The 21466-nt window shown below is 37.9% G+C and overlaps 1 protein-coding gene across 3 annotated transcripts; it reads right to left on the bottom strand.

Moving 5' to 3' along the window:
- Positions 1-459: 459 nt before the first annotated feature.
- LOC114669481 (claudin-18) lies at positions 460-20813 on the bottom strand. 3 transcript variants are annotated; one of them, XM_028825706.2, is made up of 4 exons: positions 20488-20813; positions 3567-3731; positions 1812-1911; positions 460-634 (listed from the first exon to the last, which is right to left on the bottom strand). In XM_028825706.2, exons 1-4 carry the CDS (start codon positions 20693-20695, stop codon positions 475-477), a joined length of 633 nt encoding a protein of 210 aa, XP_028681539.2. In that variant the 5' UTR covers positions 20696-20813; the 3' UTR covers positions 460-474. The 3 variants fall into 3 exon arrangements, with proteins under 3 accessions (XP_028681539.2, XP_028681538.2, XP_051778634.1); XM_028825705.2 differs by lacking the exon at positions 20488-20813 and adding an exon at positions 8677-9008; XM_051922674.1 differs by lacking the exon at positions 20488-20813 and adding an exon at positions 5103-5448.
- Between the last annotated feature and the right edge of the window lie 653 nt (positions 20814-21466).

The raw sequence follows: 21466 nt of genomic DNA, 5'->3' as shown, positions 1-21466 counted from the left end.
TAAGGAGTACGGGCCTAAATGAAAAACTAAACAAACAGGATTTGTTGTTGGATTAGAGAGCAAGTGAGTGACTGTATGAGTAAGTGTAGGGAAATGAGTGACGGAGTGCATGAGTAAATGCACTATTGAGAAGGTATTACTAAGTGGGAAAGCATCTGAAAGAGTAAGAGAGCATGAAGAAACGTGTGAGTTAATTGAATGTGAGAGTGTATGAGGCAAGTGATAACATGATTGAGTGAGTAAGGACAGACGTGTAAGCACATGGGTGACTCAGTGAGTAAGGCAATGAGTGAGTCATTTAGTAGCCAACAAGTGACTGAGTGACGGAGAGGAATGTGAAGGGAGATGTGATGACTTGGCTTGTGCAAATTTCATGAGGAAATGAGTAAATAGATGAATAGTGGATTAATTGATTCATTCATGGAGAGAGTGATATTGAATGGCATGACAGAGCTTCAGCAGGAGGAATGTGTTTCAGGAAGTCAACTTTGCAAAATTTCTCAACATTTCCAAATAAACTTGCCTTGTCTTTTCAGGCATCATTGCTTTGCAGGCGACGCACATCATGATGCCCCCGACAAGGAGCAGTCCTCCTCCTACCCATCCCACAAAGAGGGCGGGGCCAAAAGTGTATCTGAAAGACCACAGTAGGTATCTTGTTAGTATATGGGTGTAATTGCTAAAATGCACTTTGTAGAAAAACTTAATGCTTAATTATATATTCTCTTTACACTCAAGTGTCACCCGTGTCCTTTCTACAAAAGGTAATATTTTTAGGAGACATCCATCATATTTTTTTAAGTCTCTTCTTCTAGCATAGTGTTGTAGGGGACTGGAGTCTACTCTGGCAGCAACAAGTACAAATTTGGGGCACACTCACTATTTTAATATCAAGCTAGCAATATGACATTGGACTGTGAACATAAGAGCATAAGAACATACAAGATTTGACAAACGAGAGGAGACTAATCAGCCCATTGAGCCCGTTTGTTTAGCTAATAGCTAAGCTAACCCAATACCTCTTCCAGATTCTTCTTAAAGATTGTCAAGGTTTCTGCTTCAACTGCACGTCTCAGTAGTTCGTTCCAGAGACCCATAACCCCTTGCACAAAGAAGTGCTTCCTGGCTTCAGTTTTAAATGCACTTCTCTGTGCAAGGAATCAAGGGTCTCCAAAGGAGCATCATATCAGCACTGGGAGAATGTACAATTCCACAAGATTGTCAAACACCTGGGAATTACTGCTTTTCATTTGGCTGATAGCTTTTGTTCAAGGCTGCTTAGAAATTTTGAGCTACAGTTGGTTGCATTTTGGTTTTTTTTCAGTTGGAGTACAGGTAGGTGAAATGACTTGCTCATGGTCATTCAGCATCATTACTGAGATTTGAACCCACAACCTCAGTGTTTGAAGTCCAAAGCCTCAACCACTATGACACACAAGGAATCAACTTGGGGTGCAGGTACTCTGAGGTGCCTAATGTACTCCCTGTTCCATTATGCCACTCTTGTAAAAATAATATCACTTCATATGGAAGCAATATGCAGGTACTGTATTTGTGAGAGGAAAATCTTATACCATTTTTCAACTTTTAAACCCAGGGTGTGAACCACCTATACTTATCCTTGCCAAGTGTTTGCTTTTCTAAACATGTTAGAATGGACAGATGAATATTCATTGTGCTTTGCAGCAACTAAAAAGAATACCAGGTTACATTACCACATTTTAACAATTTACCTTTCAACTGACTAGTTCTCTTTGAGAATGTTTCAAGAAATAACATAGCCAAGGTGTGCAAGGACTAATAGAACTCACCGGGTTTGGAGAGAACCCATGTTGATGCTCACAGACTGAATGACAAAGTTGTTCACAATGGAGTTAGCATATACTGAGACACCAGCAATGGCACAGACACCTGTAACAGAGAGAAGTAGAGTTTAATGGACCAACAAGGATTACAGCATCCACTATTAAGTTTGGACAGTGCATTCACCTCACTTTGTTAATTTTGGGAAGCTGCAGGATATTTCTTCTATTTCTAATGTTGCTAAGCTGATTTATTTGAGTATTAATAATTGCCGTAGTCAGATTGAGACTTTTTCTATCATCATGATATATAAGAATTTATTCAAATACACAAGTTCAATAATAACCCATGATCAAGACACTTGTTGCCCTCTACTTAGCTCTTTATGTCACAGCTCTTCCCAAAAAAAATCTAAAAGAAAAGACTGCAAAATTAAATTATTACTATTGTAAGTACAATATTGTACAATGTATACAATGTATAATATTCGATATGAGCATAGCCTGTCTGAAAATATCAATTTCAGTTCCATTTAGCCAACCTATCTACAGTATATCATATACTCATACATGTGCATTGGAGGATATCCTTGCACTCTTTTGAGATATGTAGTAACACTTTGGGACAAGAGGGGGAGCTCTTGCTAACATCATCATCTCCTGTTTTCTCCATAGTGCTGAGAAACCGCCCAGTGTGGGTAACTGACTCCGCTCCACTGGCCATAAAAGCCCACACTTCCTTGAAGGAGGTATCATTTTTGACAAGAGCTGTTTGCCAAATAGAGCTCCTCAATAAAATGACCTAAATTGTGGCTAACCAGCCGATTACTTTTGATTTATTTTTCAGCCCTGATATTTGTAGGGCAAGTAGACCGAAGAGCAATTATTTTGGTTATATTATTGGACATTAAACAGGACGACCCTGTTGGCATTCCAAATTTTCCCTTTTTTTAGAACTGTCATTCTTGTCCCTGGCCACATTATACATGTATATATTATATGTTTGTGTATATAAAATGAATTTCTTTAAACTAAGTAAAATATATTTCAAAAGTCTAAATATACCAAATAAATTATGCATGCAAACATTTCATTTTTTATAATTAATTATTATTATTATTATTATTATTATTATATTAAACTATTATTATTAGTAGTAGAAGTAGTAGTAATATTAAGCATGTATAAGTAGAAATTTTTTTTTAATGGAAACCACACTGGTAACTATAAATAAGCTCTGTATGAATGAGTATGAGTAGATGTGTGTGGTGTGCTCTGTAATAGTTTGGTGTCCATTCTACAGTTGGTTCCAACACTGCCAGGGTACTCCTCAGCTCTGAAATTGATAGTTATAATTTGTGGGTAGATGAATTAATGTATGGATACTGCTTATAACAGTTATAAAATACCAATTCTCTAAAACATTGGAGTTTTTAAATAGTGTATATATATATATATATATATATAATATACGTATGCCACTTCTGAAGTAAAAAATTGCTTTATTTGAACATGGGTTTATAGTTAAACTAAGACAACAAGTGTCACTTATTGTACCAACCAAGGACAGCCAATTAATACATTTTATAATAAATTCTCAATTTTGCTTTATACAAACATGAAACAGTAAGCAGTATGAAGAGCCAATCTTGAATGGTAAGTGCATGAGAAATGTAATGAATTTGCAGTGCACAGAACTGGAAAGTAACTCTATAGGATGAGAATTATGTATATTAAGGTTTTACTTCTCAAATGAAGACCAACCTGCCACGGCAAACATGATTCCTGATGTCAGAGTGAGGTTTGCTTTTGCTTTGTCTTCCATGTTTCCTATTTTGATGCACTTCAGAGCAAAAATAGACACTAATATACCAATGGTGGCCAGCACGATGCCTACAATCATCAATGCTCTGCATGCCTGCACGAGTGCTGAGGAAAGAAACAACATGAAGGACACATTATTAATTATTAATATCAAAACTGTAGCCATTCTGAATGCTTATCAGTAATCCAAACCCAATTTTCCCTTATTTTACTGGAAATAGAGGATGGTGGCCTGGATATGGGGATGTGATCAAAATTTCCAATAAAATAGTGCCCTAAGAAAGAAATGATGACCTGCATTTTAATTACATTAATTCAGACTTGGAGGATAGAAATCAAAATTAATCAGACTGTTAGCTGTTAGTTTCATTGCAATTCAAACCCAATTATTTATTTTCTGTTGATTTAGACAAAAAGAAACAGGTAATGACTATGAATGCCACGGTTTAAGAACAAAAATAACTATTAGTTGCTTTGAATCTTAACAGGTGATTTAACTAATAATAAACCAAAAAGTATGGCTAATTGCTAGCAGTAATCACCTTCTAATTAAGAAACTGATTGAAATAAAAACCTGTGGCTACCTTAAGCCCTCAATACCATTTTTTATACCCTTAATATTAAACAGATTATCTGAAAAGAGGCAGGTACTTCCAAAAAGTAAAAAGGCAAAAAATTTGCAAGTGTCATCCAAAAAGGGAATTAAGTTACAAAAAAAAAAAATCAGAAACATTTTCACATAAACAACAGCTGTGTGAGGATTTGCTGTCACCTTGGGATTTATTTACATTTCTGTAGTATCCGATTTGTGTGAAACAGTATGGGACCCTAATTGTAATCTCAAGGAAATGGATAGATGGTAGTTTAATTCTGACACTTTGGTGGTCTATGCCATTTTTTGATCTAAGCATGTTTTTTACCTTTTACGTTCCAGTTGGGTGCTCTAGATCCAGGTACTCCTGTTTTGATTATGTTCATGGCACATTGTTTTTTATAATTTTCTTATTTGTTGAAATCTAATTTCTGTAATTTTGGTTTGTAAGGAAGGAATTAAAATCATTTAAAAGGTTACACAAGTGTGTGTATTTTATATATTTACTTATTTTATTTATTGCAATTGCCAGTAGCACGTTTTCTTAATGTTATTTAATTCATCAATTGAATTTGTATTTTCCCAATTATTTATCTCACTTGTAGATTTTCCAGCAATTAAAATGATCTCACGTAACTATTATTAATGTACTAATTGTGTATTACTTATTAAAATTACTGTGAAAGATTTTAATGACTTTGATGCATTTGAACAATTGCTTCAAATTAAAATCCCTAGGAAAAAATGTTACAATATTATAAACCTAAAAACCTGTTTTCTGTCAGGCCAATCCAACAAAAATCTAAAGAAATGGCTTCAGTTGAACAAATGAATGACCAAAAATCAGGATTATATAATTGAAATCATGTTAAAAACACACTTACCAGGTAACTGTAGAATGGTGTAGAATGGGCGACATTGTGTAATGCCTGACATTTGTCCTACGCAGCTGTACCAAAGGCCCTGATAGGTATACACTGAAGTCACCAGTTTGGAATAGCGATCTTCTACCTGCCAGTCATCCATTGCCGTAGCTATAATAATCATTGAAAACCCCACTATCGCTGTAATAAATCCCAACGACTGCAACAAGTTCACAGCCATTTTTTTTTAGAATTCGTTTCCGTGTATTTCTTTAGCTACAACACCTTCTTCTTGGCAAAGATGAAAATGCACTCCTTTCATTTGCTTATCAGTGATCCTGTGAGCCTCGGATGAAGGGACTGAAACTTGTGTGATTGCATAACATTTCTGTTTCACATTTTCACCGTTTCAGGAATCAATACCCATGACAGCAACATTTGCTTGTTATCAGGAAAATGAAGAATGGGAGGTTTTCACAAGTGTTGTTTGTTCAGAGTTTCGTTATTTGTGTAATACTTTCTATTCAGCTAAGCCCTGGTCAGAGCTGTGCCGAAAAAAATAAAACAAACATTCACCATGTTTAGAACATATATTTGACTGGGGCAATGCCAAAAGCATCCATCTTGTCAAAACCAAACATCTTCTGTGTGAGAGGAAAAACAATTTTCTTTAAAATAAGGATAATGGCCTACGATATGACAAAACATATAGTAGTAATCTTTATCAAGACCTAAACCAATGATCTATTAAAAACTAATCGACTAAACTAATACATAAACTACATTTGTTCCACGCCTGTTCTTTTCCGACCTATACATCTTGATCCTTTAATTTAAAGGGGTAGTTCGTACTGCATATTCCTGATTCCCGATTGTACATTATTTTCATCATGCAAACTTGAACTTAAAAACAGGCCTCAAAACCTGACCCTTAGCAATTTGGAAGCATTCATATGTGTGAGGCCTATTGAGCTCTAGGTCAATGGTTATTTGTATTTCTTGTGTTTGAGAGGCTTCTTTGGTCTTTACATTCCCATAATTATAATGTAAAAAGCTAAAAATTTTAACCAGCTGTTTTGGTTTGCACTCCTACAAACCTTCAGACATCATTGATTAAGATCGAAATAAACTTTGAGCTGTCGCAGAACAAATTCAGCTTTCAGTTTAGTCTGGCTCAATGAACCGATATTACTGTATGTTTCTAAACTGTCACAGCAAGTGGAATTTAGCAGATAATAATTATAGCAACACTAGCAGAACATGGCATCTCCAAATACACTTTAACCACACCTCAGTGAGAGTAGAAGGGTTCTTGATGCACCACCATGACATTCTTCTCTCTGTCAAGCATAATGTTCAAAATTTCACTTGAAGTCCAACTGGCTCTCATTTTACATTCACACTTTATTTACTTTTTAAAAACTTGACTTTTTCCCTCTCCTATATTGATACTCGTTTTGCTATTAGTTTTATCAGATTGTGTCTGTTAATTGATTACATCATTCAGTAAGTTTGTTACATTAAATTATATTTTGATATCAAATATTTTGAAGGTTCTTCTCAGGGATTTAGTATTTCCTCTGGGACTTGCACTGGAGGTCATGCATGCTGTAAAAGGCACCATGTGAAAAAGGATAGATAGATAGATAGATAGATAGATAGATAGATAGATAGATAGATAGATAGATAGATAGATAGATAGATAGATAGATAGATAGATAGATAGATAGATAGATAGATAGATAGACCTAAAATATCATTACTGACCCACCATATTCTTGTCTTAATCTGCTTGGGCCCATTCAGTCCACTGTTCTGTTATTTTACCAAGTGTGCTTTGACCTAAAATTTCATTAAACCTTTACATTCATTCAAATATTAGTATTTGTTGCAGTTTCCTAAATTTAACACACTTAACTAAGATTCTTCATAAGATGGTATATTTTATGTTTGAATGGCATTAATAGCATTTATCAGCACATTAAACAATTTTTTTTCACTTTTGCATACAAAAATCAAAAATTGTCATAGAAGGATAGAGCAACTTCCCATGAATTAATGCGTTTTGCTCCCAAGAGGCTAATAAAAATGCTTTGCTCAAAGATCATCATATTGGTTTGGTCTTTCAAACAAAAAAAAATATATATATTTTTAGCATTAAGAAGCTTATTTTCTTTTAATACAGATGTTCAAATGCATTTGTTATGAGATTGCACTCCTATAGGGTAGGGTTTTTATGCCTTTTATCACATATCATTTCATCTTTCTTTCTCCCTAACATGGTTAAATTGTTTATACAGCTATGATTTAATTTCATTCAGAAAAAAGTATTAATTTATTGATGACATATGCTAATTTCAGATTTGTCTCTCAGAATAAACCAGTGGCTAGCAATGTTGCCTCACTCTCCAGAGTCCTGGGTTTGAACCCCAGCCCGGCTGCTGTTTGTGTGAAGTGGACACAGTCACCTGGTATCTGTGTGGATTTTCTCTTTCCTGCTCTTTGGGCTTACTCCCTCACTTCAAAGGCATCCATGTTAAGTTAACTGGTGATTTTTACCTGTCCCAGAGTTCAAGTGTATGTGAATGTACACAATGGATTGTCCTCCATCAATGATTGACTCCTGCCATACCCCTAATTGAATACGTGGGTTTAAAGAAAGGTGGAGAGCATAAACAGTTTTAGTTTAAAGGCATTATGGCCTTTTCCTGATGATCTCTGTATTATCAAGAGAAAAGTATTCAAATTGAAAAAAAAAGATATGAATTTACCAATAAACCAATGTTTCTTGTAATAAAGAGGTGTAAACATTTTAGTTGATTTATTGGATTAAAAATAATAAAAAAAATGAGTATATTAAGAAAAAAGTAGTCGCATTTGTTTAAACTATTTTAATAATGTTTTAAATATGCTTTTTAAATATTTTCAATATTTTTCATGCAAAACCAAATAAATATTCTAACAGATGTTCTCAATCTGTTTTTACCAATTTGTATGTCAGTGAAATGTAATTACTTCTAAACAGAAATTATATAAATATTTATTTAAATATGTAGTACTTCCTATTTTAATATCTTTCATCACAGTACTATAAGAAAAATTTAGGGTGGTTTTCAGAACTCATACTAGTGGTGATCACATGAACTTGCTAATAGCTACTGTACAAACATATTGGGGAAAAACCAGCTTCCATTTTCCTGCTACTTGAATGTTCGGTGAGGTCACAAACTCTAACATGGCTGTTCACCATCCTCCCCTACCTCAACTCCACTTTTTGGCTTCAGTCAAATCATTAAAACAGGGCTTTTTAATTTTAAAAATATACATTGTTCGTTAACACATCATGCTGAGTATCAGTTGATTTTACATGCAAATAGCAAAGTTTTGAGATGCCGTTAACAGTCAGCTCTGAACTGTTGCTTTTTCTGTAATGGAGATATATAGGTGCTTACACGATTGGGATATGGCAAGGCCTAGTCATTGATCTGACCCTGATCACAATTATTTACTTTATTTTTATGATATCATCATTAAGTATAGATTTCCTTGATCATCTTTGAATTAAATAGTAACCAGTTGTGCTAGATTCTCTTACCTGGAAGTCCCATGATAGTGAAGAAAGGCCGACAATCAGTGAAGCCTGATGACTGGGTGACACACGAACGCCACAGGCCCATGGAGTTGACGACTGATGTTACCGGATTGTCATATAAGTCCTGAACTTGCCATTGGTCCATTGCAGTGGAGGCAATGATTCCTGCGATACCCAGGAATCCCAGGAAAAATCCCATCGTTTGACACAGGGTGGCCGTCATGCTTGCAGCGGGGGAACCACAATGCCCGTTGAATCAGAAGTGACTTGATGCAGAAAATGGTCGCTCACTTATTTGCACACGTCACGCTGCTGGCAGAAAGTACTTATCAAGCTGGCCCGCCTGTTTGACTTTCAGTGTTTCACTCAGATAATTCTGTATCTGCAGAGGCTCAGGTGCTGGCATGTTTTTTTGCTTTCGACATTATTTGCTCTGTGGCTTTGTGTGATTCAAGCTTGTTCACAAGAGGGAGGGGAAAAGTGAATAATAAAGAATTAAATGATTGACTGTAGAAACTTCCAACTGACCATAGGCTGTCCGCCGAAGGTCCAGAGTTCATGTCTTTTTGTCTAAATGTTTCTCAAATTTCAAGGGCACTGCACTTTGTAGAATAAAACTCAAGAAATAGTTTCTTGATTTATGATTCAAGTTTGTTTCACGGTAGGGAGGGAAAAAGAGGATAGTAAAGAATTAAATGATCGCCTTCAATGATGTAGATGGTAGAAACTTCCAACTGACTGTAGGCTGTCAGCTGAAGGTCCAGAGTTCATATCTTTTTGTCTAAATGTTTCTCAAATTGCAAGGGTGCTTATTTTTGTAGAACACAAAACTCAAGAAATAATTTTCTGGTTTGATTTTAAAAAAGGGAAGTCTGGGATCTCTTTATGACCCCAGGTTTTGGTGTAATTAACTTAAGCCAAAGATGTCAAACCTCTTAGTGCGCTTCATATGAAAAGGCAGTTTTACAAAGCAAAGAGCTAACCCTGACAAATGAGGGGAAATGACCTCAAATGATCAATAAAAGTGTGCCACACCAAAGGGGATGGTGGAAAATGGGTTGATCACCTTTCTGTGTCTATTCCTGCCTAAACAGGTCACATGTGGAAGGTCATCACTCCTCAAGATACTGCATAACCAGATGGCGTTGTGCCCATGCTGCTACGACATGGGTACTATGGCAGTTGCCTAACATCAGTGGGGCACATTGAAAGCATGAGTAGGCTGCTAATGAGCAAAAGCTTTTATAGGAGTATTGCAGATTTATTTTATTTCCATTTTCAGCTCTTGTTTATTCTACCTGGAAGCACCATATATTTTCATCAATTTCCTAATCCCTTTTAATTGAATTTACTGTTTACCTCTACATATTTACACATCTTTCTCATGCAACTTGCGGTTATTTTTGTCAGGTATTGTTCTTGCTCCTTCTTGTATATGTCTGCTTTTCTTTTTGTGTTTACTGCTTTTCAGTTTTATTGTATTGATCATGATGGTCCAGTAGTTAACATTGCTGCCTCACTAGTCCAGATGACTGGCTTTAAATGTTGGCCTTGGTAGTTTCTGTCTGTGTGCAAATTCTTGTTGTGTCTATGTGGATTTCCAATTGAGCTTTTAGGTTTTCCTCCCAAACAAACAATTTCCGGTAACTGGAAATTGTCCCAATATGTTTTAGGCATTTATGTGGATGGACTGGCCTCCCATCTAGGGCTGGTTCCTGTTTTATGGACTCTGACCGTCTATAAGCCTGGACTAGATACAGCATGTACAGATAATGGATGTATTGATCATCTTGTATATTTGACGTTATGGCGTAATTGTGTTTGGTGTCTAAATTGTCTGCTGATGATTACTGTTAATGATGCTATATAAAAAAAAGTTTTTACAAATAAATTATACTATAAAATAAAGATTTATTCATTTTTCTTTCCACACCTGACCATTAATAGAGCAAAAATAATTACAAGTTAGGTGGTAACAGTAGTAGAAATAAAAAAATCAATACATTGAAAATAGGCAGGTGTGATGCTCACCTGTGTTCTCACTTTGAACAAATGCCCTACCATTTTTTGACAAATGCAAGCTTTAAAGTAATCTTATCTACATCTCTCACAAAGGCTGCACCCTTCAGGTGCTAAAACAGTTTTCAGTTCGCCTTAGTCAAATTACAGCATTTAGGTGACCTCAGAGAAGATGAGAGTTTAGCATCACTTTGGCGGCAAGAAACAATGGGAACTTCAGTCTTTTCCATCACAATGTGCACATATTAGATCTGTTGGCATGGACTCTGGGCCCCAGCGTAGAGGAAATGTCACTGGGGGCTGGCACCCCAATTAGATAATAATCAATTAGATCATCGTCTTAGGATCTTTTAATGAAATGAGCAGAAAGCAAGTCTGATTTTAGGTGATCAAGCTCTGCCTAACAATAACTGGGCTTATCAAAATGGCAAGAAAGTCAAATATTATCTGAGAAGCTGATTAACTGATGTGTTTGCGCAGCTCTCAGAGAGCTTTGCCCGGCTAAGCTTTCTGTTTCGCTAAGCACCTGGTACCTGCCGCTCTGCAAACAGTGTAGACATATGGGGGAACAAAGCCTGTGGTCTCAACCGCCCTTTGATTTTCAGAACACTCAGGCTCTGGAAGATGGTGTCAGAATGGACTAGTCATACTGAGAGTCAGCATGCAGATGGAGGAAGCCATGTTCCTTTACAACAGCAGGAATGAGGATGGTGTCTTCATTTACTCAGACAGTAATACCAATTTACCAATAAGATTTAATGCACCCTATGCTTCAATGCTGTTTTTAAGTTTTCTTCCTCAAATAATGATTCAGTTTTACAGGGCAAAATTAAGTCAACATGTAGAATGTCCGCTGTTTTATAAAAAATTCTCAAATTGCATTCTAGTACTGCCACAGTTTAGGACCCTATAGCTTTTTATACAAAATATCGCACTGTAAGAAGAAGATCCCATCCACAATACACTTTTGTGTTTTAGTGATATTTTAGTGTCTACTGGCACTTAGCACTGTTTGGTCTGTTTCAGTTTATTTAAGTGCTCTTCCTTTTACAAGACCAGCACAGTATGCACTGTTACAAATACATTATAAGTAAAATAGGATATGCATTATAAACATCTTCCTGAACACAAAAACACATATGCAGATATCTCCATACTGTACACACTGTATATACTACCTCCTCTGGTGTCCCCAGGCTTTCTCAATCATAGTTTATCACCTGACATGCTGCCTGTTAATTAGCATATGCAAATAAGACTTTCACTGTACTCTGTGAATGTGACAATAATGACCCTATAAACCTACAGCTATCTTCACTTGTTAGGACTATGCAACATGACTGGCCAATATGTCCCACCATCATGGTGCCCTGAGATTTTTTAAACCCTGTACCATAAAGCTTTGTGACTACCTGCTCTAGGCCAACCTCCCTGTTGCCATCAGACTCTCTAGTCCCCAGTGACAGCTCAGCCCTGAATAGCTGGTTCCCTAAACTGATTGCTGCCATTCTAAACACCTGCTCACAGGATACCACCTCCAGTGCCCAATAAGATTCTCTCACACACACAGAACCGGAGTTTCAAAAGGCCACACTGAGATGCTTGGCCATTACCCTTCCATATGTTTTCAGTTTTAGTGTTGTGAGGAGCTATAGCCTACCCTGGTATATTTAAACTAAAGGAATTGAGCAGTTGTTGAAGAAATGGAAGGGCACTGCTAGGTACACTCTTCATCCACCCACACTGGCACCCATTTATGAATCTGTCAGTATATTTTCCCAATTGGTTTACTCCATTACAGCATTTTGGAAATTTGGAAATCTCAGAAGTATCCCAAAATTGAATGGGTACTGTGCTCACCCACATACAGTGCATCTGGAAAGTATTCACAGCGCATCACTTTTTCCACATTTTGTTATGTTACAGCCTTATTCCAAAATGGATTAAATTCATTTTTTTCCTCAGAATTCTACACACAACACCCCATAATGACAATGTGAAAAAAGTTTATTTGAGATTTTTGCAAATTTATTAAAAATAAAAAAATTGAGAAAGCACATGTACATAAGTATTCACAGCCTTTGCCGTGAAGCTCAAAATTGAGCTCAGGTGCATCCTGTTTCCCCTGATCATCCTTGAGATGTTTCTGCAGCTTAATTGGAGTCCACCTTTGGTAAATTCAGTTGACTGAACATGATTTGGAAAGGCACACACCTGTCTATATAAGGTCCCACAGTTGCCAGTTCATGTCAGAGCACAAACCAAGCATGAAGTCAAAGGAATTGTCTGTAGACCTCCGAGACAGGATTGTCTCGAGGCACATATCTGGGGAAGGTTACAGAAAAATTTCTGCTGCTTTGAAGGTCCCAATGAGCACAGTGGCCTCCATCATCTGTAAGTGGAAGAAGTTCGAAACCACCGGGACTCTTCCTAGAGCTGGCCAGCCATCTAAACTGAGCGATCGGGGGAGAAGGGCCTTAGTCAAGGAGGTGACCAAGAACCTGATGGTCACTCTGTCAGAGCTCCAGAGGTCCTCTGTGGAGAGAGGAGAACCTTCCAGAAGGACAACCATCTCTGCAGCAATCCATCAATCAGGCCTGTATGGTAGAGTGGCCAGACGGAAGCCACTCCTTAGTAAAAGGCACATGGCAGCCCGCCTGGAGTTTGCCAAAAGGCACCTGAAGGACTCTCAGACCATGAGAAAGAAAATTCTCTGGTCTGATGAGACAAAGATTGAACTCTTTTGGTGTGAATGCCAGGAGTCACGTTTGGAGGAAACCAGGCACCACTCATCACCAGGCCAATACCATCCCTACAGTGAAGCATGGTGGTGGCAGCATCATGTTGTGGGGATGTTTTTCAGCGGCAGGGACTGGGAGACTAGTCAGGATAAAAAGGGAAAGATGACTGCAGCAATGTAAAGAGACATCCTGGATGAAAACCTGCTCCAGAGCGCTCTTGACCTCAGACTGGGGCGACGGTTCATCTTTCAGCAGGACAACGACCCTAAGCACACAGCCAAGATATCAAAGGAGTGGCTTCAGGACAACTCTGTGAATGTCCTTGAGTGGCCCAGCCAGAGCCCAGACATGAATCCGATTGAACATCTCTGGAGAGATCTTAAAATGGCTGTGCACCGACGCTTCCCATCCAACCTGATGGAGCTTGAGAGGTGCTGCAAAGAGGAATGGGCGAAACTGGCCAAGGATAGGTGTGTCAAGCTTGTGGCATCATATTCAACAAGACTTGAGGCTGTAATTGCTGCCAAAGGTGCATCAACAAAGTATTGAGCAAAGGCTGTGAATACTTATGTACATGTGATTTCTCAGTTTTTTTATTTTTAATAAATTTGCAAAAACCTCAAGTAAACTTTTTTCACGTTGTCATTATGGGGTGTTGTGTGTAGAATTCTGAGGAAAAAATGAATTTAATCCATTTTGGAATAAGGCTGTAACATAACAAAATGTGGAAAAAGTGATGCGCTGTGAATACTTTCCGGATGCACTGTAGGGTCAAATTAGTGACACCAGGCAGTTTTACAGTAAGTCTTAGGAAAGTGGGAGCTAGGTGACCTCAGAGTAGTTGAGAATTTGGAGTCCACAAGACTCATTTAACTGGAATACTAGGTCACTTTGGCAGCAGAACTGGAATACTCAGGGAAAACCAACACAATCATGGAAAGAACATGAAGTCTCCAGTCAAATAGTAATGAGAAGGTGGCATGAACCCAGTCTCTTAGAGCCATGAGGCAACAGCACTTAACACTGTGTTGCTGCACATTCATGCATGCTGGGGTGACTTAGCCTTCTTAATTAAATGAAATTGTATGTTTTGTGGATGTCTGGAGTACATATGCAAATCTTTCATTGTCCATACTCAGAGAATGAAATGAAATACGTAATCACAGGAAATACACATTTCTGCATCTTCTTCCAGTTGTCAGATCATAGAAAAAATGTAATTAATTTTAAAGGATAAGCTTAAGGATACCACAAACATATATATGCATTTGCTGCACAAAGTTGTAATGCACGGTTAAATGATTTCAATAAATTTGAAAGGAAAAACTTAAACACTTATCAAATATGTTAATTTTTCAAGTCAAGACCATTGTCAAATACTGATCTGCACCTTCTGTGCTTTTGATCAATGTTTGTGACAACAAAAGGGATCTGGAAATATTAATTTTACCACATATTCCTGGTACTATTTTACTCTTGGTAAGGATACGTTCTGTATTCGCTTGTACAAATTCTCACATAAATATGGAAGTCAATAAAAACAAAAGCAACCATGTGGCTCTAAAAGTTTACTGTGATTTGGTCTGTCAGGAGGAAACCACCCATTGGGGGAGGTGAAAGTCTGTAGTACAGGAAGACTATCATGCATGGCTGGTCTTCTTTTAAAATAGCTGAATCACTTAATATTGGTGCTCAAAAATGACATGTATAAATTATTTTGCAAGGTGGATCAATACTCAACAACCGCCTTAGCTTGAAAAATAGACGTATTTGGTAAGTTTTTAAGCTTTTCCTCCATGCTCCTTAGACTCTAATGTGAAGCAAAATGTTTTTTTAAATCTACACTTTAGAACACAATTTCCCATGAGAGATGCCTATATAACAGAGAAGAAATAACTTTGACTTGAAAAATACCAAACTTAACCTTTAAGTAAAAATAAACATTGTTGAACTGGGAAATTCAGGTGGTGTCAAGATGAATGATTTGACCACCTGAGTTGGAAAGAAAGAAGCGAACACTGAAGCCACCAGTCACTACACTGAGATGATTCAGCTATCAGTTATGGGAAATTGCCTCTTTGCGCACTTCATCTAGCTGGGTCAGAAAATCAAAGCAAATTGAAGGAAAACACTAATGATAATAATATTCTAATCTCTATGTGTAAAAGTGTCCATTTTTGCACAGGTAAACAACAAACAAGACCAACAAGAGAAACATTAGACTGCTGTTACTGTTATAGTTGAGTGTGTTAAAATGATCTCACACTCAATAGGGGGCTTCAAGCACTTCAGTGGATTATTGAAAGAGCAAAAGCAGCTTCTCATTCCCAGTGACATGTTGAGCTTTTGGATGTCACTGTAGTGGAGAGGTGGGTGCTGCTGCCTTGTGAGTAGGTCCAACATTCTAGGTGTGAATTTCATTCCTAGCTCTTACTCATGCTGAGTCTGCACACTCTTCACCATCTTCATGAGTTTTCTTCCCATATTTCCAAAGTTGTGCTGGTTAGGTTATTTAGTGATTCCCAAATGGTCATGTGTGGATGTGTGCTTGAGCAGACCCTGCTATGGCCTGGCACCTTGTCTAGGTCTGTTTTCTGTCTTGTGCCTAGTGGTGCCAGGTTAGGTTCTGGCCCCCAAAACCTTGAACAGGAATATCCCAGTTAGAGAATATTATATTATAGATTGGCACTTTCACTTTTGGACAGAAAAGCAGCCCAGAGCAACAAAACTGAAAAAAACTCCTTCCATGGATTCGTCCATCATGGCTGCATTGAACATAAGACAGAGATCAGCTCTGGGTGGCATGGTAATCCTCTTGAGTGCGTGCATAAATGAAATTTAAGACTTCAAAAAAACTGAGTGAACTTACCATCAGGGTTAAATATAATAAGCTTGATTTGCTGAATAGTGCCCTGATTCCTATCATCAGACAAATGTCTCTGTGCTCTAATTCTTTAAAAAATCATGATGGCACTGGGTAATCTTTATATATAGATTAAATATATTATTATTATTTAAATATAAAATGTTATTGTCTGTAAAACATATTATAATGGAAAATATGTTGCATGTCCCCCACATGGCTACTTAGGCTGTATTCCTATTTTCCCTGTACTTTCCAAAGATGTATGAATCCTACATGAGTGACTGACAATGTCCTGTCTCGTATCCATGGTTGGTTCCTTCTTTGCACACCAAATTTTTTGGATAGGCTTTGACTCTGAAAATCCCTAAATTTGGATTATAGGTCCAATTAATGGATGGCTAAGCCTTTATGATAAAAATAATGTATTACTAATAAGACTTTGGAATGGAGCTTAATTATTTTATTTTCTTTAGAGTAGTACAACACACTTAATTTCTGCAAAAATTAACATCCCCAAAACATACTTTGTAAGCTGTGTTTATAACTCTTTTTCTTCTATGCTGTAACAAAATGTTTTAGCTGGACAACCTGCTTTCTTTGATGCTGAGTGAACTTATTTTCAAGTAGAGCATAATATCTTTCACTTTCTCTGTGCATCAATGCCCTGTATGACATGGAATGTGGGAAGTACTCCACAAAATCGGATTGCAATGAAACAAACAAGAGAAGTGGCCATCACATCCTCACATGCTTTCTTCAGTAGAGTAAGGAAGGCTACTCCACTTACGACACAGCTCTTTCAGCACATCTTACTTCAGCAGCCCCACCAGCTGTGCCTATCATTTTTCCCATGCTAAAAACATCTACCTACATCAAACCCCATTGTGAAAATTAAATAATCTAGCAGATAAATTATGAGGGGGTAGCTTCTAGGGGACATAGTTGTTTCAACACCCATTCACTTTGTAGAGGGTATCAGCTCCATTTATGATCAATCGTGTGCCGCTGAGTAGCTCATAAAACAGAATGTTGAATGATCAGGATGTAGACGCATAATTAAATAAAGGCTATTCACCATTGCCGTCATTCATTAAAAATAAAGTGGACAACATATGAAGTACCTTCTCTTTGCTTAAATCTGAATTTCTCACACCTGTGTCACCTTTCTTGAGGAAACCCTAGCTTTAGATTCCATCTCCTCAGGCCACCTGCCCACACTGAATCTGAATAGAGAGTAGGACAGTAGCTTCCTGGCTATCAGAAATACTGCATCTGTGATAATTTATGTCTCAGAATGGATTAGTGGAGAAAGAGAGAAGAAAGTGCACAGCTTACCCTCAGCTATTTTTGCTCTCCCCACCTCCGTTGTCATCTTAGCACTTTGACTGGTGTCACTTCTGCCTGATCACTAGACTCTGATATTTTGTGCACAGCAGCCATATTCCTGGTGCTTTTTGGAAAAGATTTTGTATTGAAATAATAAATAATAATACAGCAAAATATAAAAGGTGCTCTATAAAGACTATGTGATGAGTGCTTGAGCATATGGCCTTCTTGCTTGTCCTGCCTTTCCTTCACTTATAAAAGTCTTTTATGTTGTGTCTACAAAATCGTCGTGATTGTGCAAAACATTGCATTACCTTTTAGTGGAAACATTGGTTTGAATTGTGTTTTAAAAGACCCTACAAAAAGTGAAATCTGACTGATTAACCTATTGAACCATGGATTGATTGATTGTACTTAAAGGGAAAGACTGAAAATACACCTTGAATGAAATAGATTCAACATGTTCTGCAGTTATTTGTGTCCTAATGTCTGGTTCCATGCAAAATCTCTTTTGATCAGTGTTGGTTAGGCCTAGTACACTGTAAAGACAAAATACAGCCCTTAAATAATAGACAGAAATGAAGTAAAACCCCAGTAACCATCCTTCCTAGCTATTTTTAACCATTTATTTATTGTGCTTTGTTCAAAGGCCCCTAGAGTGAACTGTGACTTACCAGAGCTTTTTGTGTGCGGATTTGAAATACATTGAAGTACACTATAAAATTAAACTACTGTGGAGTATATTTACTAATTTTATAAAACCTCTTGCTCAAATGCAGAGTCATGGGGGGCTTATCCCAAAAGAATTAGTTGCAAGGGTAAAACCAACACTGAATGGGGAAGCCTGTCTGTCTTAGTCCACACTCATACTGGACCAGTTTAAAGTCCCCACTTAACTGCAGTCTTTACAGATGTGGGAACAAAACTCACATATAGAATGTGCAAACTCCTTACAAACTGTTGTCATTCTAGGATCTGAACCCAGTCTCCTGAAGACAGCAGTGTGCCACCAACAAATATATCCATTCATCTATTTCCTTAACTAACTTAATCCAGTTCAGTGTCATTGGGAGCTCAGCAAAAAAACGGCTCTGGAGGTGGAACCAGTTCATAGAATGGCAAATTTCTCCTGGGTTGGTTTAGAGTTATCAGTTAAACTAATAGGCATGTCTTAGTAATTTCCAAAGAGAATCAGAATATCCAGAGAAAAACCCACATATACAATTTAACTATTTCACATAGAAAATGAGGGTGGCACAGTGGCGCATTGGTAGTGCTGCTGCCTTGCAGTAAGTAGACCTGGGTTCACTTCCCGGGTCCTCCCTGCATTGAGTTTGCATGTTCTCCCCATGTCTGCATGGGTTTTCTACGGGTGCTCCGGTTTCCTCCCACAGTCCAAAGACATGCAGAGGTTAGGTGCATTGGCGATCCTAAATTGTCCCTAGTGTGTGCTCGGTGTGTGTGGGCTGGTGCCCTGCCCGGGATTTGTTCTTGCCGTGTGCCCTGTGTTAGCTGGGATTGGCTCCAGCAGACCCCCGTGACCCCATGTTAGGATATAGCGGGTTGGATAATGGATGGATGGATGAACATAGAAAATGGAAAATGAATCAGGTCTCCCGACGGTGTGAAGCAGCTGTGACAGCCATTTTGCTACACCCATAAGATATAATATAGCATTTTAAAATATAGCACGGCAATACTTAACATTCTCACATTCATTTAGTACAATTGTGGGTCACAGAAGGTTGGAGTCTATCCACACAGTGGCAATCAGAAGGCAAGAATACAGCAAAAGTAACCAGTATTAAATGAACATGTAAATTGTATGCATGAAAATAATGTTTCAATATATACACTTTTAAGGGTAACTCTAGTTAAATTAACCCTGGTGATTTTGCTGTCCTCCAACTCCAGTTGGGACATCACTCCATTACAGAATGCACTCTTGCCCACACTTACTTGGTGACAACTTAGAACTTCCACTTAATCTAAACATGTATGTCTGTGGGATGAGGAAGGAAAAGCACGTTATCTGGAGAAGAATCCTCACATAGGGACTCAAGTACAATATTTAGATTCCACACAGACATTGACAGATTGCAGTATTGAACGCTAGATTCATACCAATTTCCTGTTGGGCTTTCCACATGAAATATAATTATCTTAAAATGATTTCTTGTAAGTACATCTAAAAGATAATATGGGGTAGATTTCCTCTAACATATAATAACCAAGAGTCTTAGTGCTTTCTAGATGCTGATCTGAAGAACAATGAATCCCATCGTTCACTAATTCCCTCTGTTTGAACTGATGCATAGAACTCAAAGACCAGCTCTCTTTATCCTGGAAGTTAACTAAAGTAAAATGTGGCAATAACTCAGATTTTTTCCCACACATTGAACCCCAATCATCAGGATCTAGTCTGTTGAGGGTTCCATCACCCACTAACCCCATTCCCAACAAAGCTCAGGTGGAACAAAAAAGTGCACTACGCTGAAGGAACCCTTGCCCATGGACACCCACCAAATATCACAGAAAATCTGCTCAAGTAAAACAGGGAAGTGCTGCCTGACAAAGTCACTAGTCCTTGTCTGTGGTCATCACAGTTCACAAACAGTTTAAGAGGCATAACATTTAGGACCAAATGAAAAAAAAACATTTACTTTGTGACAAAATGTGAGTTGAGGCAGGAGCCCAATGTCATTCACAGATCAGTGAAGTTGAACTGCAGTTACTAAGCTACTGTGTTCAAAGCTTGACAAGCATCACCAATTACATCCTCATCTAAGCATCTGACACACAGTCCCCCTTTTAGCCATTTAGCCATTCTGATACATTTAGAAAAGACGTAAAGCACCATACCTGGCAGCCCCAAGATGGTCATGTAAGGTCTGCATTCGGTGTAACCAGAGCTTCCTGTTTCACATGTCTGCCAGAGTCCTTTGGCGTTGTACACTGCTGCCACGGGATCATTCTCCAAGTCCTGGGTGCTCCATGAGTTCATGACTGTGGCAGCAGTGATGGCAACTGCACCCAAGAAGGAGACAAAGAAACCGGCAATCTGGCACATACTGCTATTTGGACTGGTAGTCACACTTTTAATATGTTAAATTCCTCTTAACCTGCCAGCACTTAATGTTATCTTCTTCTTCTTCTTCCTGAGAAATTATACAAAGTGAGAATCGTCTGTGTGCCAATGGAGTTAAGCAGGCACTGCAGTGACCTCCCACGCTGCTCTGGGCTCCTGGACACACCTCTTGGTGTTTAATGATAATTCTTTGAAACGGAACGGTCACCGTTAAAGCTTACGTTTGCCTCCAGATAATGTCTGGCTGCTTAGATGTTGGAGTTAATTTATAAAGAAGAGATAAGAAATGCAAAGAGGAGCTGTGAGGAAGCCCAGCTACGCCTACCTGTTGGGTGCTGCTCTTAGATATTTGGACCTTGGCTCCTAATTCATTACCTGACTGAACTCATTTAAATTTGAGTTCTGTGGATTATTCGAGCAAGAGAAGTGTTCAGCATTATTTGCTTCCATTTCTTATGGGGACTTCACAGAGTAAGTGATACCATGACAAAACACATACGTACTGAAGATGGAAATGTACTAGAAAACCAAAAAGTTGAGACAAAGAAATGTTTTACAAATGATTAGACTTCAGAGACTCAGGTGATGCACAAATGTGGAAAGTATGGGAATCTCCCCAAGAACAGTCAATCAAAGCTTTTGATGTTCCAGTTTTAATTCTGATAAGGATTCTAATTTTTTTATTGAATTAGAGTGTAATGAATGGATGGCATGCCAGTTGATTGCAACAGGTGCACAGACACATCCTGGTAA

Source organism: Erpetoichthys calabaricus, chromosome 2, assembly GCF_900747795.2.
Source record: "Erpetoichthys calabaricus chromosome 2, fErpCal1.3, whole genome shotgun sequence".
NCBI lineage: Eukaryota > Metazoa > Chordata > Cladistia > Polypteriformes > Polypteridae > Erpetoichthys > Erpetoichthys calabaricus.
Note: the sequence above shows the minus strand (reverse complement) of the source record. Positions and strands in the feature narration are given on the sequence as shown.

What these genes read in the sequence shown, in the direction of transcription:
- LOC114669481 (XM_028825705.2), bottom strand. Translation starts at nt 8,896, where the DNA reads ATGACGGCCACCCTGTGTCAAACGATGGGATTTTTCCTGGGATTCCTG. An exon ending in CACTATCATGGGACTTCCAG is followed by an intron (nt 3,732 to 8,676) that starts GTAAGAGAATCT and finishes TTCTTTCCTCAG; the next exon opens with CACTCGTGCAGGCATGCAGA. An exon ending in AATCATGTTTGCCGTGGCAG is followed by an intron (nt 1,912 to 3,566) that starts GTTGGTCTTCAT and finishes TCTCTGTTACAG; the next exon opens with GTGTCTGTGCCATTGCTGGT.